This window comes from Littorina saxatilis, linkage group LG7 (assembly GCF_037325665.1).
Source record: "Littorina saxatilis isolate snail1 linkage group LG7, US_GU_Lsax_2.0, whole genome shotgun sequence".
NCBI lineage: Eukaryota > Metazoa > Mollusca > Gastropoda > Littorinimorpha > Littorinidae > Littorina > Littorina saxatilis.
Window position 1 is genome coordinate 45,228,181 of NC_090251.1, and position 25,006 is coordinate 45,253,186.

At 41.8% G+C, this 25,006-nt stretch overlaps 1 protein-coding gene across 10 annotated transcripts in view; it reads right to left on the minus strand.

Moving 5' to 3' along the window:
- LOC138971606 (MAP kinase-activating death domain protein-like) overlaps positions 1 to 25,006 on the minus strand; it is a 100,996-nt gene that overhangs the window by 27,660 nt on the left and 48,330 nt on the right. For 5 of the 10 annotated variants that reach the window (XM_070344370.1, XM_070344367.1, XM_070344366.1 and 2 more), the window contains exons 16-30: positions 24,346 to 24,420; positions 23,063 to 23,171; positions 20,942 to 21,149; positions 20,459 to 20,632; positions 18,607 to 18,712; positions 10,251 to 10,609; positions 9,431 to 9,607; positions 8,766 to 8,922; positions 7,726 to 7,846; positions 7,144 to 7,360; positions 6,314 to 6,421; positions 4,652 to 4,816; positions 4,103 to 4,175; positions 3,908 to 3,991; positions 2,141 to 2,247 (exon numbers count right to left, since the gene is read on the minus strand). In XM_070344370.1, the coding sequence (XP_070200471.1) occupies positions 2,141 to 2,247; positions 3,908 to 3,991; positions 4,103 to 4,175; positions 4,652 to 4,816; positions 6,314 to 6,421; positions 7,144 to 7,360; positions 7,726 to 7,846; positions 8,766 to 8,922; positions 9,431 to 9,607; positions 10,251 to 10,609; positions 18,607 to 18,712; positions 20,459 to 20,632; positions 20,942 to 21,149; positions 23,063 to 23,171; positions 24,346 to 24,420 (2,240 nt within the window). The remainder of the gene's footprint in view (positions 1 to 2,140; positions 2,248 to 3,907; positions 3,992 to 4,102; positions 4,176 to 4,651; positions 4,817 to 6,313; positions 6,422 to 7,143; positions 7,361 to 7,725; positions 7,847 to 8,765; positions 8,923 to 9,430; positions 9,608 to 10,250; positions 10,610 to 18,606; positions 18,713 to 20,458; positions 20,633 to 20,941; positions 21,150 to 23,062; positions 23,172 to 24,345; positions 24,421 to 25,006) is intronic. The other 5 variants (XM_070344373.1, XM_070344372.1, XM_070344368.1 and 2 more) reach the window with 4 other exon arrangements.

Consider the following 25,006-nt stretch of genomic DNA (forward strand, 5'->3'; position numbering starts at 1 on the left):
GACACAAAGGCCAGGGGTTTGAACACTGAGCGACCATACAAGACAAGACAGAAGAACACTGACAGCATTCACTGCACCAAATGTACAGAACACACAATGCCGGGGGAATACAGAACAGTACAGTAAACGCCAGCATTGAAAAGAGGGGGGGTAAAGAAAATGTTTTCCGGAATTATCAAACACCTCCTCAGCTCTTGCTATAACCTAAAGGCGTACGTACATCCGGGAGGAAAACGTGATGCGGTATTATACTGAACACATGAAGAAAGTTCAAATATTAAATGTGAGGAAAGACATTAAATGTGCACACACTTATTTACAATAAAGATACCAAACTGAAAACTGAGTCTGACTGTTGCTATGTTCCTTCCTTTGAGATTGCCCCCACATCCCAAGGCAAACTATTGACATATATTTCTCCCTATCTTTTCAATGTGCCTTATTACTGAATTTTTCATTGAAAATGCTTTTCTCTACTTTTAGTATCCGAGACTCACATTTTGGAAGTGTAGAGGAAATCTACTTAGCTCAACATGCTCTTTGCATTTATGGTGCTACAGGTGAAAAATCATTCTTCCGAAAATCTTTACCCTATTTACTTGCCTAAGAGATGACACGTCTGGAACTGTATTTACCTCTCTAAAGAATTTGTTCTTTACCTCTAATTCTCTCTTCTTTTTCTTGAAATGTAATGATGAAAGCCTAAACTTACTTTATGATTACATGTACTATTTTGCTCTATGTTCACTTCTCATCAAGGAAGCCCTAACAGCTAGTATGTTGTTGCAATCATGACAAAATGGCACATTTTTAGTCCTCGTTTTGCTAACACTGCACATTATGAAGGAAGGCTGGTACAAGCTAAAGCCGGGCCAGAACTGTATTACATATGAAATCCTCGTGAAGAAGTCAAACTTGTGTCCAGAAATAGAATTATACTGATGACACAACAGACCAGGCAAAAGACCTCACAACATACAAAATAACAAAGACCTCCGGAAAAAAAGAACAGATGAAGGGGGAAAAGAAGAAACCCAAAACAGACGGAAATCATAAAGAGCAGTACATTATATCATAATTATAAGGCAGTCGGCATGACTACACGGAAAAGGTCAAAACAAGAAAAAGAAACAGTTCCAATCTGCTGGCAACAGTCCACCTTGAGAGTTGCAAAAATGATCAAGAACCATGCTACAGTAAGGTTAACAACTGTTAAAAGACAAAACCTACAAACTTGTAAAGCACAGATTAGACACAGAGATCAAGATTATCTAGCAAATGTGTTATTTCAAGGCAAATAAGAGCGAGATCGCATTTTTGTTATCAGTCTCTTCCCTTTTTCCCCGTCGAGTGCTGTTTTGAGTTAAAGATGGACACACACATTTCCTTGACTGATTCATGTGTCTCATTGTGTTCAATTGAAACTTTGGGAATAGCTGCATCCACCTTGTGGAATTTTGAGAAAAAAATCTCACATATCTAGAAAGTTGTGAGATAGAATGAAAGAAAAACAACATCCATTGCATTAGCGCATAGGACCTTATAAGGTCTTCCAGGCATGTTCTATAACATTTAGAAAGTTGTCAGATTCTATTAAACCTTATAGTCTGTGTGCATCTTTTACCCAAAACATTTGTTAAAAAAAAAAAGGCATAGCAAAGCATCAATCACTGTTTTATCTGCTCAGAGATCAACTGGTCAGCAACACACCAACATTAATTGTCACACATTCTCACAACTTTCAACATACCAACACAGTCACACATTCACACAACTTGTATCATCACATCAACCATTCAAAGCTTCCACAGCCACAGTACCTTCTTTTTTAAAAATGAAATGTCACAATCACGCTTGCAGGATACTGTTTTTGAATGGAAAGATATTTTTCTGCAGCAATCAGGGTGGGTGGAGTTTGAGAGAAACTTTAACCAAATTAGTTGACAGATTCCGTTACCTCATGAGAGAAATAATACTGCTTCCCAGCAATCGATCATATGTGGCTGGGAAGCTTTGACAGCACATTTTCCATTCCATCTACATCTCAGTCATGTACAACCTCAAGCTAACAACCCCGCCCAGCCAAAAGTACCTCAAAAGGTTAAAACACTAGCCAAGATAAAGGACAGCGTGTACTTGCCTTGCTGTTTGCAAGAAGAAGGCCGATGCCCTCCATGCACACCTGGAGTAGTCCCCCTTGACCGCTCTTCAGGTCTTGCACCGGGAATTCCCCGCCCAGCTCCGGGCCTGAAACATGTGGCTTTGTGTCCAAGTCAACCCTCATAGTCAACCCTCATGCATGGTCAACCCTCAGTCAACCCTCATTGTCAACCTTCATAGTCAACCCTCACAGTCAACCCTCGTAGTCAACCCTCATAGTCCACAGAATGCCCTCAGTGTAATTAAAATCATTTCAAATCAACTCTGCTGTGCTCACAACCAAGACAACCATTCATTCCTGAAAGCATATAGCCGCCAAACTTTCAACATAACAATTTTGGATAATGAAGGAGAAGTGAAAATGTTCAATAACCATGAACACATCCTCTTTGACTTTGTATTTGTTTCAACACAGTAATCTTTCTTTGAATAAAAGGGCACTAGGTTAAACAATTTCATGCAGGAAAAGAACCAGCAAACTTTTTATCTGTTCAAAATCTGGAAATTTAGAGTTCAATGAAAAACAAAATGAAAATGTCAAACATATTCTGCAGAATCTGGGATGGTGGCTATACAAATGGTTTGTTTCACCTCAAAACCCTGCTGACAAGAACCGAGTCATCTTTCAATGTTCCCATTCCTACTGCTTGTTTCCTGTTCTACATGCAGCCATCTACACACTTTCTGCCTTCTAGTTCTCTGTAGGCTACATAAAAGTTAACCTAAAACTACAGATTTGTTATCCTAAAGTTCTATTTGCTTGCTACCTGCCACTGTAATTTATACAAAGTTCATATTAGTCAGCTACTCAGACCTGTTTACCCCCATAAGTGTTTTGGAGTAATGCTCAGCCCCAAAAATAGTAATCCTGGCACAAAAATAGTAATCATCCAGCATTCGTCGCCAATTACAACGCACATGACAACTGTGTCTGCGAAACGCAATCCGTTACCTCATTGAAAAAAACAATGCCAAACATGTGAATTAATAAAAATAAAAAATAAAAAATATTTAATTTTTTTTTAATGAAAATCGTAGTCTTGACACGGATAGCGGAATGGCGTATTTTTTGCAGAAAATCGTAATAAATTACGCCAAAATCGTAAGGGTAAACAGGTCTGGCTACTCCATTGTATAACTATTTTCCACTGAACAAGTAAACTTACTGCAAAGAAACAAATAGTTATAAAAAAATAAAAAATAGAATAAGAGCAGAGTTTTCACAACTTCATAGTCTTACTGGGGGAATGGTGACACAGTTCAGCAACCCCCAACCCTCCACCAAATATCTTTGTACTTACTGTAAAAAAAAAAGTGTTTACATTTTCACTGTAATTTCTGGGGGGATGCTGACCGGAGGAATATAGAGCTCAGCAAACCCCCGACCCTTCACCAAATGTGTGCACTTTTCGCTTCTCTGTATCTAAAAGCCATACAGTGGAACCACCCTTTTAAGACACCCCCATCCCAATTTAAGACTGCCCCCCCCCCCCCCCCCCCCCCATTTAAGACCTTGGTTTTTTAGGTTTTTCTGTTCACAACCTCTGTAAATTTACCTCCCTTTAAAAACTATTCCCTGATGTTCTCGGATTTGTTGATGACTCAAAAGCGGGGTTCCACTGTACCAAACTTTATAACAGAAATAGATGTAGCATTCATAAGTGGGTTTCTATATATACAGATTTTTTCTACCGGTGTTAGATGCCAGAGTAGAGTTAGTAGCGAACACCCTGCACCCAATACGTACTCGTCGCTGGTGGCAAAGTGTCTGTTACACTAAACTCGGGGTTCAACATCGGCAATTTTGGCATCGACTTGAGGAAGTTGTCACCTGAAACAATGTTCTTTGCAAGTTGATTGACAAACATCTCATCTCTAACATGTGTGGCAAAGTTGAGGGGTATATTGTGAGGCGAGCATAGATAGTGACTCTACCACTCACCGGGGATACGGCCACTGTTCCTGGAGGCTGCCTTTTCCATGGCTTCCTTCACACAGAAATACAGCTCTCGGCACTGAAAATAAATAAACCATCAGACAACGGTTTAGTTGAAGCGCTCACAACACACTGCTTTCTACTGTCAGCAAAGGATTATAGCAAAGTAATACACAAAGATAAACACCAAACAATATGTGACACCACTATTTTCTACAACCTTCCCAGCTCTGACTTGGATCAGAGGATCTTTTTTATGCGTATTTACAATGTCATGGAGGCGGACATGGCACCAGGAGGTCCGCACATTCTGTAATTTGACCCTTAACCCACCTAGCACAGCTCAGGTTTGAACCCTTATCTTTCAATCTTGAAGGACAACGTATCAAATTTCTGACTGATACAGTAAACAGGAGCAAACAGAATAACCATATTTTCCACAACAGTAGAACAAAAATGTAGTACTATTAACTGTGCCACCACCTAGCCTCTTCCGGCTGACCCCTTTTGATTTCTCACGGTCTGGCAGCGTTAGTGAAAACAAAGTGCACTGACCTTTTTGGTGTAGAACTGGTTGAGAGCTACTTTCTCTCCGTTCTTGCGCCACAGACACAGGACCTTGGTCTTGGGGCAGTAGGTCATGTTGACCAACTTCTCAAACCACCAGCGGTCATGGATCATGCCCGTCACGCTCCGCAGCAACAGGCAGTCGTCACACACCTGGGCGCACAAATACAACAATATCATAATATCTGAACCCTTTTCACGCCAGAGCGCCCAATACCGCCCACTGGAGCTCCCACATGCAGATCCCTGCAACACCTGCTGTACACAAAGCTACCTGTATATAACATATATCTGTTCCATTTCTACCAGCTTCTTGTGATGTTTGAGCATTCATAATGTTGGAAAACTCGCAGGAGTTACTTTGCGACCATTTTTTCAAGTTTGAAATTGATAAGTTACTTTGCGACCATTTTTTCAAGTTTGAAATTGATAAGTTACTTTGCGACCATTTTTTCAAGTTTGAAATTGATAAGTTACTTTGCGACCATTTTTTCAAGTTTGAAATTGATAGTTACTTTGCTACCATTTTTCAAGTTTGAAATTGATAGTTACTTTCCATGCCACGGGAGGAAATTGGTCAAGCCAAAAATGTTTAATACAATAGAATATATTTAGTTTCAAATATTGGTAAGAACAACCTACCCCCCAAATCAAACAATCAGTCAAAACTTAACTCAGAACTTACTTCCACTTTACCAGATAAGTATTTTTGTGTGCATGATGTGAGGAAATACACACACCTCCTTAAAAACAAAGCTGTCTTTTTACATAAAGAATTTTATTTTTCATATGACACTAATGTTAAAGACTACAATTGGAACCAAGAGGAATTTAGGAGCAAATGCATTTAAACAAGAAGGGCAAAGCCCATACGACTCACATGCTTTACACATTTTTCCTTCCAAAATACATGTGACCTTGACCCAAGGTCAAGGTCATCCAAGGTCATGCAACACAAAGCTGTTAATTCAAGACATAGGAAGTACAATGGTGCTTATTGGCTCTTTCTACCATGAGATATGGTCACTTTTAGTGGTTCACTACCTTATTTTGGTCACATTTCATAAGGGTCAAAGTGACCTTGACCTTGATCATATGTGACCAAATGTGTCTCATGATGAAAGCATAACATGTGCCCCACATAATTTTTAAGTTTGAAACAGTTATCTTCCATAGTTCAGGGTCAAGGTCACTTCAAAATATGTATACAATCCAACTTTGAAGAGCTCCTGTGACCTTGACCTTGAAGCAAGGTAAACCAAACTGGTATCAAAAGATGGGGCTTACTTTGCCCTATATATCATATATAGGTGAGGTATTCAATCTCAAAAACTTCAGAGAAAATGGGAAAAATGTGAAAAATAGCTGTTTTTTAGGCAACATTTATGGCCCCTGCGACCTTGACCTTGAAGCAAGGTCAAGATGCTATGTATGTTTTTTGGGGCCTTGTCATCATACACCATCTTGCCAAATTTGGTACTGATAGACTGAATAGTGTCCAAGAAATATCCAACGTTAAAGTTTTCCGGACGGACGGACGGACGTCCGGACGGACGTCCGGACGGACGGACGGACGGACGACTCGGGTGAGTACATAGACTCACTTTTGCTTCGCATGTGAGTCAAAAAAATCAACTTTCAACTGCTTACCTCCATGAAAAGCATGTCCCCAGTGTTGTCAGGCCCCCAGTGAACTGTGAACGTCTGCTTCTGCATCTGTCGGCTGCCCATTGGCTTCAGGTCAATGTCGTTTCCTTGCTGCACAAGTAAGAAAACACACTCTGATTTTGAAGGCCAGCCTGATTAAGCAAATGTTCAAAATGAAAATGTAAACATTGTTGCGCTCACATTATTTATCAGGAAGTAGTGTACTATGATCTGGCTAAATAGCATTTCAATAAAAGAGTGTCTGTGTGCCAAAAAGTATATTAAGACTGTACTGGCAGTTCCAAAAATTCAAACCAAAAAACATTTATAAACACAGGTAACCCCTAAAAAAGGAAACAACAGACTGAATATGCATGATATTTATCTGAATTTTGCTGAACTGTAAAGTTTTATCAGTCTGAGCAGGTTCAGGTTACTCCTGCCTATGCCCACTGCATTCATACAAACCACAAACACAGAAACAGAGACACAGATGAGCACAAGATGATTATACCGCATTACAATTTGTGTTTTTAATGTAATGTTTTCAGGGTTACCATTCTTAAAAATACATTTCTTTCATCCCTAACCTGTAAAGGGTCAGACAGCCTCATACAATCAAACTTCTGCAGGACACACACACACACACACACACACACACACACACACACCAGCCCACACACACACACATACCAGCCCAGCACACACACACACACACATACCAGCCCAGCACACACACACACACACACATACCAGCCCAGCACACACACACACACACACACCTACACACACATGCACACCAAAACACCAGCAAAGAAGGAGCAGTGACCTACCAGATGGGTGATGTTATCCAGAAGGTTGTTGACATCCTGGCTGTGCAGCAGGCCGATGTGAGACTTGCCCAGCAGGCGCCGGATCTTCTTCTTGACCTCGGGCTTGGGCACTCGCATCATGAGCATGAAGCCCACCAGGTTGTACAGCATGACCGACAGAAGGCGGTCTTCGTCGTGCTCCAGTCGCTTCTTCTCTCCGTCCCCTAGCGAGTTGTACCTGCACGCACAACACATACAGTGGATTACCGCCATTTTAAGACCTAAAACAAATCTGAAATTTACATTGGAGGTAAGTTTACAGAGGTCATAAACAGAAAATGCAAAAAAAGCAAGGTCTTCAACAGGGAGGGGGAGGACGTCTTAAATTGGGGGGTCTTAAAAGGGGGTTCCACTAATAGCTCCAATCAGGCACCACCCCCTCTCTCATTGTGGCATGCTGACCGACTCATTTAAACAAAAATGTTTGGCCAAAGCAATAAAGAATCATGTGAAATTGTCTCCAAAATAAACCATATCCTTCAACTACGAAACAGTATGTGTGAAGCCACAACACAAAAATGTCAGACAGTCACTGAAACCGACCTTTCCATCATTTCTGAAGGTCTCTGATCCATGCCGATGATGTCCCGCTCCTGGGCGACCGCGTCCAGAAACATGTCCTCCCAGAACTGCATCTGATCCCACATCCTGCTGCGTTCCTTGCCTGTGGGACACAGTAGTGTGAAGGGTGATGGGGTTTAAGTGTAAATCTATGTCTTTAGCTTACAAAAAAAAGTATAAGTAATCAGTATTAATAATCAGGGCCGGGCAAGGGATTTATTTTCCAGTCAACTTTGTGCAGACTTTCCTCGGTGTCCGAACACCCCCATGTGCACGATAAAGAACCAAAGTTCCCGGCTAAAGTCTCAGGGCTTGGAAACATGAATACAAGCATGCAGGAGAAAGAAGAAGAAAAATGGGTAGCGCCGTACTATTTGGCAGCTCGCTTTCCCCAGGGAGAAAGCAGCCCGAATTTCCATGAGGGTAACCTCACAGGACCATATGAAATCGTATCTTATCTTATCCTTATTCTTATCCTGCCTAACTATTCAACTCAGTTGAATATATAAATAATTTAACATATTCAGGGTTGGTTTTTACCTGCATTTTTGAACTTTTGAACAGGTTAACCCTGAAAGTTAGCGAGTACTACAAGTTTGTGTTTGAACTGACAGTTTCTTCCCTAAAAATATAACTGAATCAGAACGCAGGTATGCTTTTCTGTCTTGCCTTTGTAAGGGAGTGACCAGTTTCTACCAAAGCCAGACTCCGCACTAATTACTTTTGACTAAAATTCAAAATGCAGGGATGCTGGTCAAACTTACTTTCTTTGTCAAATTTACCAAAATAGCCATGAAAATCCCAAACCGTGAAATAGTTTGGCCGATCTGATGAAATGAAGACAATGTTTGTCCAAGAATAGAAAGAATTTTATCATTTTTCTGCCTGCCAACGCAATACGGACATCCCTGAAATAGCTAGTGTGATTACTGATAATAAAAGTAGTGAAAATAAAAATGAAATGAAAAGAATAATATTACATGACTAAGGCTTCCACTTACTGTAAACACAGCAGTACTTACCTATAAGTCCCTCAAAGATGTAGGTTTTGCCCACATCCTGACCAGGCAGGCAACCGGTGTGGACCAGCTTGTTGTCATGGTAACGGTAACCAATGGAGTGATTGCTCTTGTTGCTGTACAAGCTGGATGAACGGCTGCGCCGCCGCCCTGAAATGGACTGGAAGAAAATACACTGACAGTGAGAATCATGTTACAGAGTATATGATCATATTAATGAAAGATACTGACAGTAAGTGTAATACAATCAAACTGGCTATGACAACCACCTGTTGATGACGACCACCTGCCCATTTCGACCACCCCAAAGAATCTCCAACAATCTTCCCCCCCATATCATTCACCTTTCCAGAGCAACCGTCCACCTGTCTATAACAACTGCATTTGGTTGGTAGGAGTGACTTTTTACGTGAATGACCTTTTGTTTTTTACCGCCATTTAGGCAGCTTTGTATTTTCGTGTTTCTATAACCCACCAAGTTCTGACATGGATTACAGGATCTTTTTTCCCACACACACACACAAACACACACACCATTTCAATAACTATGAATTTTGCTGGCAGACATATGGACTGCAGATTGATGCATCTATGCTGCACACAAGCACTTCCCCTTCTCCCAAACAGACACCCCCCCCCCACACACACACACACACAAACACACTGACCATGTTATCCATCTCACTGTCGGAGAGGGCCCCCCGTATGGACTGGTGAGCAATGCGACACCTCCCTTTCTCCCCCTCCCCTCTGTCCGAGCCTGTGCTGACCAGTGTCGACGCCTCCGAGATCTCAGAGTCCACGCTGTTGAACTTCTTGTCCAGCGTCTTGGACCGCAACAGCTCCTGGAGTATGGTACACAACTACATCACACACGTTATCTTGTGCTTATGAACCCAATACTATAATGATGACTCAGCTTTTATTAAAGCTGTTTTTAATCGGCCCAACACAGAGGGCGTGGCATCGCTCGTAGCAGACGATTTGCATAGCAGGTCTTGGAGTATGGTACATAACTACATCACACACATTATCTTGTGCTGTATCTATCAACTCAATACATGTACTATGATACAGAGGTACCTGCAATGAGAGGCCCCTCCCATGCCAGGACACCTGGCAATTAAGGACACCTTCTGCAGTTCCTTTACTACATGTACAAATATACCTGTCATGACAGGCCACCTACAATATAGGGACACTTTTGGCCGAAGGGTGTCCTTTCGAGGCAGGTACCACTGTTCAGCAGATCAAGTTGGAGGAGAACTTTGTGATAGACGGCCAAAAATCGACAACTCTTGTAACAATCGCAAAAAATAAATTTCTCTGGTTTACTGCTTAGAAAAGTTGGTGAACAAAAATATAATAAGAAGCCTACTGAAATAATCAACTGAATCTGATATGATACGACCCACTGGCTTTATTATTGCAATTTGCTGAAGTATTGAATTCTGACCTCATCTCCACACAAGCACACAGAAAACACACCTTGTTCTTCACCAAGTCTCTCAGCATGTCACCACTACTGCTGTTGATGTCAGCGTCAGTGATGATGATGTCACAGGAGGCGCCAGGGGGGACGGGCTCCCCGGCCATGGACCCCGGCTTGCCGATGTTGCGGTTCATGTCCGGCATGACGCCCAACGGGTCCCCCTGATACGGCAGCGACGAAACTTGATCCCCCATTCCTTGGTGGGAGTGAGGGTTGTGTGGGTTGTTAGGATGCTGGTGGGGGTTGTGGTGCGGGGAGTTGTCGGGTGGTCGGCCTTGCCGCGCCTGCTCCTCGGGTGTCAGGCCTGCAATTTCGATGTTTTGAAACTCGTCACCGTTCACTATGACAGGGGAACCTGCAGTACACAACAGGAAAACACCAAGCCATAAACAAACGCGGACAACAGTCAGAAAGCAGTAGCCACCAAGCATGCATGAAAAGGACTGACAACAAGCATTATCGGCAATTAAGTATCATCAAATACATAGGACACCCCAAGAGATACCTTGCTTTGAACCCCCCCCCCCCCCTCCTTCATCCCAATTTAAGATCTTGCTTTTTTACAATTTCTGTTCATAACTTCTTCAAATTTACCTTAACTTTGAGACTGCCTCCTCTAAGTTTTAAGACCTGATTTTCTGATATTTTTGGAGGCCTTGAAAGGAGGTTCTTCTGTACCCAAATGCATAATCTTGTGTAGATTTCATTATTGCTGTTGCACATACCTCACATCCAGCCTAAACATTTCTTTTTCATTGCAGTTCTTCCATAAGAGTTATCAGCATTTTAAAACAAACGAATGAGGGAGACTTCTTCCTTGCTATAGAGACATCATCATCAAACCAGCTTGAGAGCTGATTATAGCAAACTGTTCGATCAATCAATCAATATGAGGCTTATATCGCGCGTATTCCGTGGGTACAGTTCTAAACGCAGGGATTTATTTTTATTTTTTTATTTTATTTATTTATTTATTTATTTTTATTTTTTATATTTTTTATTCTATTATTTTTGATTTTTTTTATGCAATTTATATCGCGCACATATTCAAGGCGCAGGGATTTATTTATGCCGTGTGAGATGGATTTTTTTTTTTACACAATACATCACTCATTCATATCGGCCAGCTGAGATCGCAGCCATTTCGGCGCATATCCTACTTTTCACGGCCTTTTGTTCCAAGTCACACAGGTATTTTGGTGGACATTTTTATCTATGCCTATACAATTTTGCCAGAAAAGACCCTTTTGTCAATCGTGGGATCTTTAACTGTTGAATCTTACTAAAGGTTCTTTGAAGTAACTTAGAACTTATACTGTTCAAAAAAAGAAACGCATAGTTGCTACTTGCCAAATTTGTTTTATTTTTCGAAAAAATTAACAGAAAATCCAATATTTAGATTATTTGTTTGAAATTTGGTATGGACACAGTTGAATGCACACACAGTTCATTTGCATCTTCAAATCAATCAGTCAATCAATACGATTGGGTGCCGAGGCTGTCAAGTCAGTAGGGGGTGTGACTGCCTTGAGCAGCAACAACTGCCCGGCACCTTCTGGGCATGGACTGGATCAGATGCCGGATATCTTGCTGTGGGATGGTGTCCCACTCCTCCTGAAGTGCCTGCAATAGATCGCGGTGATTTGCCGGCGCTTCTTCTCGCCTGCGCACACGTCTGTCCAATTCATCCCAGAGGTGTTCTATCGGGTTCATGTCTGGCGACATGGATGGCCAGGGAAGCACCTGGACATGGTGGTCGGTGAGGAACTGGGTGGTGAGTCGTGCTGTGTGCGGGCGAGCGTTGTCCTGCTGGAATATGGCATCCTGGTCAGCCAGAAGAGGAAGGGCGTGTGGGCGCAGAATTTCCTCCACGTATCGCTGGGCAGTTATGCGCCCTTGGACGTGCACCAGGGTGCACCTTCCAGCGGTATTGATCGCCCCCCGCACCATGACGCCTCCACCACCATGAACGGGTGCCTCATCCACACAGTTGGGCGCGTAACGTTCGTTTACTCTCCGGTAGACCCTCCTCCGACCATCATGTCGCTGGAGCAGGAAGTAGGACTCGTCGCTGAACCACACGTGTCTCCAGTGATTCCGGACGGTCCAGCGAAGGTGCTGGTTGCCCCACTGCACTCGGTTCTGGCGATGGCGGCGGGTGAGGACAGCTCCTCTGTGAGGTCTGCGAGCTCTCAAACCAGCTTCATGCAGGCGGTTCCGCACGGTCTGGTCCGATAATCGGTGTGGCCCGGGGAGAGCCTGGACAGAAGATGAGGCCGACAGGAAACGATTCCGGAGGTGGCGGAGCCGTATGAAGCGGTCGTGAGCAGCAGTTGTCGCCCTTGGTCTTCCCGCTCGTGGCAAGTCAGCAACGGAGCCAGTGGCTTGAAACCTGACCCACAGTCTACTGATGGTGCTCTGGGACACGTGGAAGTGCCTGGCGATTGCACTTTGACTTTGGGCTGCTTGTAAACGACCCAATGCAATTTGGCGGTCTTCTCTGCTCAATCGGGCCATCTTTCGTCGCTGAATTGTCGTCTGATTTCTTTGTGGCGAACAATCCGCTTTTATGGGTTTTGGAAGACATGGTGAGAGCTCAATATTCCCCGAGTTTCACGAGATTACACTGAAGCATGACGAGTGGTCATGCCAAATGAGCAATTTTGACATTGTAGCCACTGATAACGCATGCGTCACGTGCAGAGCTCACTTGTGGCAATGGACGAAAGGTCGACGACCAGATAAACATTTTCTGCAGTTTGGTGGATATCCTTGTAGCCATATACCTAAATTAACCAAATATTACAAGCTATGCGTTTCTTTTTTTGAACAGTATATGTCAAAAATATGTAGTGATATCAAAGAACAAGTTATGTACGGTGTATAGTAGTATATTCTTCTATCAGAAGAGTTAAAAAAAAGTTGAACATTATTCATTACTGTGTAAGCCTTATTGTGTAGACCTTATTGTTTTTCAGGCTCACACATTATGATGACGTATTTCTGTTTAAAACTACGATTTTCCTTCAGATAGTTTGTTTGTTTGTTTGTTGAGTAGCAGTAGTAAATAATCAGGTACACGTACAACACAAGCACGAGACAGAGGAATGTACCAGGTGTCCACATCGCAGGTAAAACAATAATTATAGACAGGAAAAGGTACACTTGGGGTTTATCACGAATCACGCAAGGATATCATATATATCAAGAACAACACAGAAACATAAAGCATTTAAAAAAAATGAAAAAAAAAATAAAAATAAAAAAAATGTATACAATAATCAAATTTCTAAAGATCATTCAGAATGAAATTCCTTCACAACCTCCAGTCATAAAAACAACACATAATCCATGCATAATATTAAAGCCTTGATCTTAGAAGCATTAATATTCTCAAGCATAAGAACAAATTAAAAAACAAAACAAGAAGGGCAAAGCCCATACGACTCACATGTTTGACCTTGACCTTTACATGACCTTGACCTTCAGGGTCAAGGTCAAATAACTAAACCTAGCAATGACATCATACACTAAGAACTGCTTTACACATTTTTCCTACCAAAATACATGTGACCTTGACCCAAGGTCAAGGTCATCCAAGGTCATGCAACACAAAGCTGTTAATTCAAGACATAGGAAGTACAATGGTGCTTATTGGCTCTTTCTACCATGAGATATGGTCACTTTTAGTGGTTCACTACCTTATTTTGGTCACATTTCATAAGGGTCAAAGTGACCTTGACCTTGATCATATGTGACCAAATGTGTCTCATGATGAAAGCATAACATGTGCCCCACATAATTTTTAAGTTTGAAACAGTTATCTTCCATAGTTCAGGGTCAAGGTCACTTCAAAATATGTATACAATCCAACTTTGAAGAGCTCCTGTGACCTTGACCTTGAAGCAAGGTAAACCAAACTGGTATCAAAAGATGGGGCTTACTTTGCCCTATATATCATACATAGGTGAGGTATTCAATCTCAAAAACTTCAGAGAAAATGGGAAAAATGTGAAAAATAGCTGTTTTTTAGACAACATTTATGGCCCCTGCAACCTTGACCTTGAAGCAAGGTCAAGATGCTATGTATGTTTTTTGGGGCCTTGTCATCATACACCATCTTGCCAAATTTGGTACTGATAGACTGAATAGTGTCCAAGAAATATCCAACGTTAAAGTTTTCCGGACGGACGCCGGGACGGACGGACGGACAGACGACTCGGGTGAGTACATAGACTCACTTTTGCTTCGCATGTGAGTCAAAAAGAGAAAGAGAGTAGACAGACAGACGGAGAAAAAAAATCACAATTAAACAGTCAAACAATCTACCTTTGAGCTAGGAAAAGAGAAACAATACATAACTATGAACAGTACGTGGACATAATAAAATATGTGCAGATCCAAATACTTTTGCAAGAGAAAATAAACAAAAAAAGAAAAACAAAAAAAGCTGTCTTCGTGACCTAGGTTATCGCAGATAAAAACTTGCATTGCAGCAATGTACACAGACCTGGGAACCCCTGTTTTGCACTTTGAGTATTCTCAAACAAACTTGGTGTATTTTCAAAAAAATGAGCGTACTCCACACAGCGTTTGCACATCCATGATTAAAACATGCCTCATGCGCGTCCGTCACACTGTTAATTAAGTTTACCTTTATTTCACTTGTTTAGTCTAGGAGCCGATTTCGCCAAATACCGTACTTTTGTTTGCCTGGTTGTTTTCATTGATTGACACGATCCGATTATATTTTTTTCGACGGCGGCTAATATAGTGACCTAATCATGTGCCAAATACTGGATCGGCTTCAGGATGGGCTTGTGAAGAAAAGTAGTCTTGAAATTTTTCTCGTCGTATTTTTTTCCCACTGACCGTACTGAGTGTATTCTCGACAATCATGCGTGCAAAATACGGCGAAATCGTATGGGTTCCCAGGTCTGCGTACACCATGAGACTACAATCAAGCAATAAATGGCAACAACGACACGAGCAGGTGAACCTCATCAGGACACCTGTAGATCTTCATGAAGGTTATACGAAAAACCTACATCCTATCACAACTGACACCCACAAAAGCTTCAGGTGCTCGTGACTCCAACAGAACCATTCAAGTCCAGGGTTGACTCAAGTAGAGAATATTCTCAATGCTCGCAACACTACAAGAAATGCATAAATTGAAGAAAAGTACACACCACCACTATCATAAACATCAGTCTTCTGTCATCGACTCTTCACTGAAATTTCGAGCTAACTTCAGACCAATATCACCTCATTCCAGTCTCAATGAAACACAGCGAATCTCCGTCAAAAGCACAACAGCAATACCATCACAACATCCATGCAGAGAGAAAGGAATGGAAGTGCAGTTTCACAACACTTAAACCCCGCAGCAGGTTAAAAAGTGGCAGAGAAAAGCTGCAGACTTTCAATAAAACACAGCAAATCTCCGTCAAAAGCACAACAGCAATACCATCACAACATCCATGCAGAGAGAAAGGAATGGAAGTGCAGTTTCACAACACTTAAAACCCGACGGCAGGAGAAAAAAGTGGCAGAGAAAAGCCACAAACTTGCCTGACTGGGGGCTATGCCAGGGGGGAGGCGTTGAGTCAGCAGAGGGGTAAAGGTGGGGAGGGGCACTGGGGGAGGGGTACCCCGAGCTGGGGGAGGGATGTCCTGTAGGGCTCCACCAGCCGAGAGTTGTGCTGCCTGCCACACAAACAGTCAACTTTTCTTCACAACTGGTAGTATACTCCGGAACCCACAGAATATCGCGTTAGCAACGTTCAAGCTCAATCGGAATTCACAAAATATCTAACATCAAACAGATGTTCAAATAACCATTGAGACACAACCATAAGGTTAGCAACGGTAAAGCTCACTCCGAATTCGCAAAATACCCAAAATCCAACGCATACACCATCAAGACACTGACAAGAAATGATGATGTCAATCATTTAGACATCTTAATTAGCCTATACAGTGACCCCCCCTTTTAAGACCCTCCCAATTTAAGATCCTCCCTTTTAAGACCTTAGTTTTTGGCTCACGTAAGTGTAGCCTATGCGGTCGTAACTTTGTCTGTCTGTGCGTGCGTGCGTGCGTGCATGCGTATGTCTGTGGTAGAAACTTTAACAATTCGTCATTTGAAGACGTCACATTACGTGCGTGCGTGCGTGCGTATGTCTGTGGTAGAAACTTTAACAATTCGTCATTTGAAGACGTCACATTATGGCGTAAGAGGGTTAGACGTCACGCGAAGGAATTACTGAACGTCTTGGTCATTGTTATTTTGTGCGGGCCGAGACTAGTTGGCAGTCGTGTCCCTGTAAGTTAAGTAGGCTACATGCAGACAAACAGATCTAGATCTAGTGTCTCGCTTTCTTGCACAGTGTCACCTATGCTTACTGTGTGTGTGTGTATGTGTGACTGAGTGATTGAGTTTGTGTTACTGTTTGTCGATTTCTTACGTGAGCCTTGAAGGCTTCGCCTCTTGTTTTTATTTTCTATTCATATCCTCTGTAAATGTACCCCCATTGTAAGACTCCCTCCTTTTTAAGACCTGGTTTTCTCAGATTTTTGGAGGTCGTAAAAGGGGGTGTTCCACTGTACTCCACAATGTTATTCAGATCTTTTTTGTACACCAACAAACACGAGGCACACAAATCACAAATATCCATTTCTTTAAAACTGCGATGGTGCAAGACAGCTGTGGTTTGTACTACACATCGCTACTACAAAACACAGGAATTTCGTCACTGTGTTGCATTCACATTTGCAGACAAACTGACAGACAGATTGACAGACACTTATGCATGGCCATTGATGCATGGGAAAGTATGTAAAAGAGCAGACATGGTTTGTATTGTAAGACAGCGAACACAACAAATGGCTGTCATCAACAGCACATTTACAATCTGGGAAACACCAGCGTAAAAACACACCATTTAACACAGCATAAAAACATTAAATATCCAGGAATTGTGAAATCTACTACATCCACATGTACTACTTTGATCCATTTTGGGGTAAGGAACATTGCCAACAAATTGTCTTTTTCAAAACACCACCAAAAGCAGCGAGCACACAAAAATACAAATCTTAAAAAATCATATTCATTTCAATGGCAATAATTAGAATTGTAATTCAATCAAGTTTGCGTTTTAATGAAACAGATCCTGTGATTGGTCAGAATGCCCCAACTCATTTAAAATTACCGGTCATTAATTGTCGATAACCACTCGCTAAAATATCCATTAACAACCTGCTGGCGAGGCGCATTGATAGAGCCTCAACTAGTCTCGGTTAGCTTTGAGGGTCATTTTACAAGTAGGAAATATGAAGGCCAACGAAATACCGAGACCATAAGGTATGCGAAGTGATGACATCGAATACGTGACGTAAGTTGATGCATGAATTCTTCCGGACTACGTCAGTCAATTCCAAAGATCGCTTTTGTGATGAAAAGAATTTGTTTTAGAGTTTGCTGTCCAGAAACCCGTCAAAAAAGAAGGGAAAATGTGTGTGAAAGAAAACAAAACAGGAGCAGAGTGATACGATAGGAATACAGTGACATATTTCTTGGGACTTGACCCTTGCAGGTATGTGGACTGAAAGTAGTGTGTGAACAGAACAGAACCAATTCTGTCTGTTTACAACCGCATGAAAGCAGGAAAGAGATCGACGTCAGATTGAATTACAATAACATTAACATGCTTCCATTTGAAACTTCTCGGTCTTCATCGTGGATTGACGCCCTCCCAAAGTCTAATTGAAGCCCTCCGTCGCTTCGCTCCGTCGGGCTTCAATTAGCTTTTGTCGGGCGTCAATCCCCGATGAAGACCTCGAAGTTTCAAATGGAAGCATGTTAATGTGTAAATACAGTGGAGTCCCCCTTTTAAGACCGAAAAAAAATCTGAGTAAATTAGGTCTGAAAAAGGAGTGAGTATCAAATTGGAGGTAACTTTACAGAGGCTATGAACAGACAATCTCAAAAAGCAAGGTCTAAGGAGAAAGTCTTAAATTTGTAGGGGGGGGGGTCTTAAAAAAGGGGTTCCACTGTACCAGCAATCTGAAACATCTAACCCAAGAACATTGTATCAAGTAAAACCAAGGCCTTTAACCATTCCAGAGAGATCAACTTCCTCCTCTTCAGCATTCCATGGTTTTGTCTCTCATAGTCAGAGGCCTGCTGACGTTACAAACTGGCAAAGACGATCCTCGGTTGTTTTGATGTTCCTCTATTCCCAAGGCATTTTCAGAGAGATATCAAGCTGACTGAGTGAACGCCACAAATTAGCCCACACCTTCAGACCATATTTTCTTTGAAGAGTAAACGAATAAGCTACTCACTTGATGCTGAAGCCACCAGGTCATCAGAGAGACGTCGAAGATCAGGCCTGGGCGACAAGTCGTCCTTCGAGTGCAGGCTCTCCTGACTGCCGTGCAATGATGAAGTCTGTGAACAAAAAAACAAATGTCAAAAGGAATGGTTTTTCTTTCTTCCATTTTGAGCTGAACATATCTATTTGTTTCCTCTTCCATTTTGAGCCTTCATTTCTATTTGTCAGTCTGCTTTTTTATGTTGAAATGTAGATTCCTTCTCTTGCAAACAATCTTATTCATCACTATAGATCTGCTCAGATTTTTACATGGAATAATTAAAGCATCATTCAACTTAAGATACTTACCCAAAATCAACAGCGTGGCTGTTTTCTGTATAGAGTGGGAATCTTTTAATGAGTTCATTTCATAAGGCCTAAAAAAAAAAAATAGGTGTGGTTACGGTAACCCGACCTACCCTATTTTTAGGGGCCGACCCTATAACTTTTTATTACATTTGTCAAAACAAAAAAACAAAAAAAACCAGTGCAGAAAACGCAATGAAAGTGAAAGCGCTCGAGTCGCACACTTATTTCCCTGTCAAGTAGGTTTAATTTGTACACATTAGAAAAAAAAGTAAAAAAAAAAAAAAGTGATTGCCTACCTTACCTACCCTATTTTTTGGGGCTATGTTACCTTAACCACACCTATTTTTTTGGGGGGCCTAAGTGACATACCTAAGTCATTCTGCAAAATGAATTCCAAAAATAAAGAATGTGCACACTGCACAGGAAGCAACGTGGCTGTTGATTGTAAAGAATTGGCTGTGCTCAAGTGGAAGGAATGCTCTTCTCATTTATAACAAGAAGGGCAAAGCCCATACGACTCACACGCTTGACCTTGACCTTTGCATGACCTTGACCTTCAGAGTCAAGGTCTAATAACTAAACCTAGCAATGACATCATACACTAAGAACTGCTTTACACATTTTTCCTACCAAAATACATGTGACCTTGACCCAAGGTCAAGGTCATCCAAGGTCATGCAACACAAAGCTGTTAATTCAAGACATAGGAAGTACAATGGTGCTTATTGGCTCTTTCTACCATGAGATATGGTCACTTTTAGTGGTTCACTACCTTATTTTGGTCACATTTCATAAGGGTCAAAGTGACCTTGACCTTGATCATATGTGACCAAATGTGTCTCATGATGAAAGCATAACATGTGCCCCACATAATTTTTAAGTTTGAAACAGTTATCTTCCATAGTTCAGGGTCAAGGTCACTTCAAAATATGTATACAATCCAACTTTGAAGAGCTCCTGTGACCTTGACCTTGAAGCAAGGTAAACCAAACTGGTATCAAAAGATGGGGCTTACTTTGCCCTATATATCATATATAGGTGAGGTATTGAATCTCAAAAACTTCAGAGAAAATGGGAAAAATAGCTGTTTTTTAGACAACATTTATGGCCCCTGCGACCTTGACCTTGAAGCAAGGTCAAGATGCTATGTATGTTTTTTGCGGCCTTGTCATCATACACCATCTTGCCAAATTTGGTACTGATAGACTGAATAGTGTCCAAGAAATATCCAACGTTAAAGTTTTCCGGCCGGCCGGCCGGCCGGACAGACGGACGGACGGACGACTCGGGTGAGTACATAGACTCACTTTTGCTTCGCATGTGAGTCAAAAACCTGGCCAGATCTATGGACCGCTAACACACGGAGGAATGTGCCTTTAACCCCTGTCTGACAACTCTTCTCTATGCTAATGTGCAAGGAAAAAGACACATTGGAACAGGTAACAAATACGCGGCAGAATAATCAATATGGTGATTGTGTCCGTCTAACAGATGAAGATGAAGATACTCCTTACATCACTCTTGCTAGAGCTCAGGTCCCTGTGCCAGAAGTGTGTGTGTGCTATCTCCAGCACCATGTAGGCGGACGCCATGCCCCCCAGACCGTGGTTCTGTATCGTGTGTTCCAAGCCAGCGATGATGGCTTTAGACATGGCTAGCATCCCCTTGTACACCGGTCGTGCCACACACTGAAAGAGCACAAAGACAAGAGAACAGTTCAGTGGATACCTTCTTGACATTATTGCTGGCTGGTAGCAATGGATGCATTCCCATGCAAGCATACAGTCACGCAGAGGCATGCCACAAGAGCTTGCTCGTGTGCACACACACATACACACACACTCAAGCACACACACACACACACACACACACACTCACTATCCTAATTCCCTCATCCTAAAGAATTTCTTTTTAAATTTTAAAAGAAAAGGCTCTCCAACTTTCTTTACAACAGACATCTGCCCCACAACTGAGCATCTCACGCAAAACATACTGACCACATCCTCTATTTGGCGTGCATCTTCAGGCAGCTTCTTGTCGAGGTTGCGGTTGAGACGAGAGACCACAAAGTTGCGATAGTTCTCATCCTCCATCAGCTTCTTGATGCGGTTGACCTTCAACCAGCTGAGACCTTGACCGTCCAGAACGCCGTTGATCACCTCTTTGAGAAACTGCTGGTTTTCGCTGAAAGAGCGAGAGGAACGACTGTGCACCAGTACACAGCACTGGCATGACTTCTTGTAATGTGACAAAATGACAGAGGCAGGATGGAATGGGTGAGGATTGAAGAGGACCCGAAGGGAAAGGATGTGACAAAACAGGACTGAAGAGATCAGGAAAGAAGAAGACAGGACAAAAGAGGCTACAAAGGACAAAAGTGGACAGGACAATAGAGAACAGGACAATAGAGAACAGGACAAAACAACAAAGGACAGGACAAAGGGGGGGGGGGGGGGGTGTACAAAGGAAAAAAAGAGAACAAAACAAAAGAGGACGGGGCTAATGAGGATGCACAGGCCAAAAGGGAAGCAAGGAACAAAAGAGGACAGGGCAAAAGAGAATACAAAGAATACAAGAGGAACTGGTAAAAGAGGACATGGTAAAAGAGGACATGGTAAAAGAGGACAGGACAAAAGAGAATGCTAAGGACGTGGTAAAATAGGACATGGTAAATTAGGACATGGAAAAAAAGAGGACATGGTAAAAAAGGAAATGGTAAAAAAGGACATGGTAAAAGAGGACAGGACAAAAGAGAATACTAAGGACAAAAGAGAATGCTAAGGACGTGGTAAAATAGGACATGGTAAATTAGGACATGGTAAAAGAGGACAGGGCAAAAGAGGAACTGGTAAAAGAGGACATGGTAAAAGAGGACATGGTAAAAGAGGACATGGTAAAAGAGGACAGGACAAAAGAGAATACTAAGGACAAAAGAAAATGCTAAGGACGTGGTAAAATAGGACATGGTAAATTAGGACATGGAAAAAAAGAGGACATGGTAAAAAAGGAAATGGTAAAAAAGGACATGGTAAAAGAGGACAGGACAAAAGAGAATACTAAGGACAAAAGAGAATGCTAAGGACGTGGTAAAATAGGACATGGTAAATTAGGACATGGTAAAAGAGGACAGGGCAAAAGAGGAACTGGTAAAAGAGGACATGGTAAAAGAGGACATGGTAAAAGAGGACAGGACAAAAGAGAATACTAAGGACAAAAGAAAATGCTAAGGACGTGGTAAAATAGGACATGGTAAATTAGGACATGGGAAAAAAGAGGACATGGTAAAATAGGACATGGTAAAATAGGACATGGTAAAAGAGGACATGGTAAAAGAAGACATGGTAAAATAGGACATGGTAAAAGAGGATGGTAAAAGAGGACAGGGTAAAAGAGGACAGGACAAAAGAGAATACTAAGGACAAAAGAAAATGCTAAGGACGTGGTAAAATAGGACATGGTAAATTAGGACATGGGAAAAAAGAGGACATGGTAAAATAGGACATGGTAAAATAGGACATGGTAAAAGAGGACATGGTAAAAGAAGACATGGTAAAATAGGACATGGTAAAAGAGGATGGTAAAAGAGGACAGGGTAAAAGAGGACAGGGTAAAAGAGGACAGGGTAAAAGAGGACATGGTAACAGAGGACATGGTAAAAGAGGACATGGTAACAGAGGACATGGTAACAGAGGACATGGTAAAATAGGACATGGTAACATAGGACGTGGTAAAAGAGGACGTAGTAAAAGAGGACATGGTAAAACAGGACATGGTAAAACAGGACATGGTAAAATAGGACATGGTAACAGAGGACATGGTAAAACAGGACATGGTAAAAGAGGACATGGTAAAAGAGGACATGGTAAAATAGGACATGGTAACAGAGGACATGGTAACAGAGGACATGGTAAAACAGGACATGGTAAAATAGGGCATGCTAAATGATGACATGGTAAAAGAGGACATGGTAAAAGAGGACATGGTAAAAGAGGACAGGACAAAAGAAAATGCAAAGGACAAAAGAGGACATATAGGACAAGACAGGAATAGACACAACACTCTATCCACTCAAAACTGGAGATTACAACACACCACTGAGCTGCAAGCACTAAACTGACCTGTTGGTTGTAGTTCGTGATTCGTTGGGAGGCTTGGGTTGTTCCTTCTGCTTAAAGCTGCTTGCGTGTTTCACAAGGCCTGACTTCTCCACCAAAGCCTTACGGTTGCCTGCACAGCAAATTATCACCAGCTACATAAGCACAAGAATAAACTAGATCAGACTAATCTAAGTTAAATAAGCCATTTTTTTTGCCGGACAGTCAATAACATCTTCAGCACAAGAATACACTGGATAAGAAAAATTTGAGTTAAATAAGTAAAATTGTCCTTGCCAGACAGTCAAAAACTTCTTGACATCAGTACTTCTTTGGAAAAGGTATGGAAGCGTTTTAGCACCGATTAAGAACAAATGCTGAAGTCGACAGAAAGTAAAGAGATTTTTTCTCAGTCACAAAAACAAAAAATTCTCAAAGTGACACTCACAAAGTACATTGAAGTCTTTCTTTCTTTATTTGGTGTTTAACGTCGTTTTCAACCACGAAGGTTATATCGCGACGGGGAAAGGGGGGAGATGGGATAGAGCCACTTGTCAATTGTTTCTCGTTCACAAAAGCACTAATCAAAAATTTGCTCCAGGGGCTTGCAACGTAGTACAATATATTACCTTACTGGGAGAATGCAAGTTTCCAGTACAAAGGACTTAACATTTCTTACATACTGCTTGACTAAAAATCTTTACAAACATTGACTATATTCTATACAAGAAACACTTAACAAGGGTAAAAGGAGAAACAGAATCCGTTAGTCGCCTCTTACGACATGCTGGGGAGCATGGGTAAATTCTTCCCCCTAAGCCGCGGGGGGGGGGGGGGGGGGGGGGGGGGGGGGGGTGTCCTTCCAAGACTTGACTTTCTCAGATTTGTTGAGGTCTTATAAGAGGGTTCCACTGTATCTACAGCAGAGCAAAGACTAGCCTTACACATCCTTCACCTGAGCCCTCGGTTAGCCTAACAACACAGTCAAGTGTTGTGTGTGTGTGTGTGGTGTGTGGTGTGTGTGTGGTGTGTGTGTGGTGTGTGTGCGTTTGTGTGTGCGTGCATCCGTGTCTGTAACTATTTCTTGTCATTTAAGTCCTAGTTAGCTTGTGTTTTGTTGTTGTTGTTTGTATCTGTTATTTGTATGCTCGTTAAATTGTTGCTCGTTTTTTTTTTTATAGAATGAAATTGTAAAGAGCCTGGAGCCAATTGCTTGGACTCGAGCTAAGGAAAAGTTATTTATTATTCTTATTATTATTGTTCTTCTTATTCTTATTAAAGACATGAGGGAGAAGACAGAAGCTTACCAAGAGGAGTGAAGGGTTTGCTGGGCGGCTTCTGTTGTGGAGGAGGGTGGCTGCCGGCTGGTGCATTCTTCGACCCTGTCAGATGCAAAATGTGTCCGTTTTTTGTTTGTTTCGTTCATGGGCTGAAACTCCCATGCCTCTAACGTGTATGACCATTTTTACCCCGCCATTTAGGCAGCCATACGCCGCTTTCCGGGGAAGCATGCTGGTTATTTTTGTGTTTCTATAAAATTGTCAGTGACAATTGCAATTCTCATGTTGTTATCATTTCTGCTACAAGCTCCTTCTAGGGTGGTATGCACGAGAAAGTGCTCAAGTGGGAGGGAACCAAGCACTGGGTCACATTTCAACCAATCTGACAGTGTTTGGGTCCCACCTGGCTGGTTGCTTTCTCGTGCACAAAATCTCTGAATACGAGTTCTGACTTTACTTCAAAACAAGTGGGAACCAGGTTCAAAGCATACTTTTATTTTCAATCAGCATTTCTTGCGTCAGAACAAAATTGCATCAGAACAAAACTGCGTCAGAACAAAACTAGCTAACAGTATTATACATGTAGGAGTAAAATAACTAAATACATTCACATAAATGAAGTGATAAAAAAGTTATTCATTAGTACATACAGGCATTTGCAAAGGGGAGATTAAATACATTGTACCCC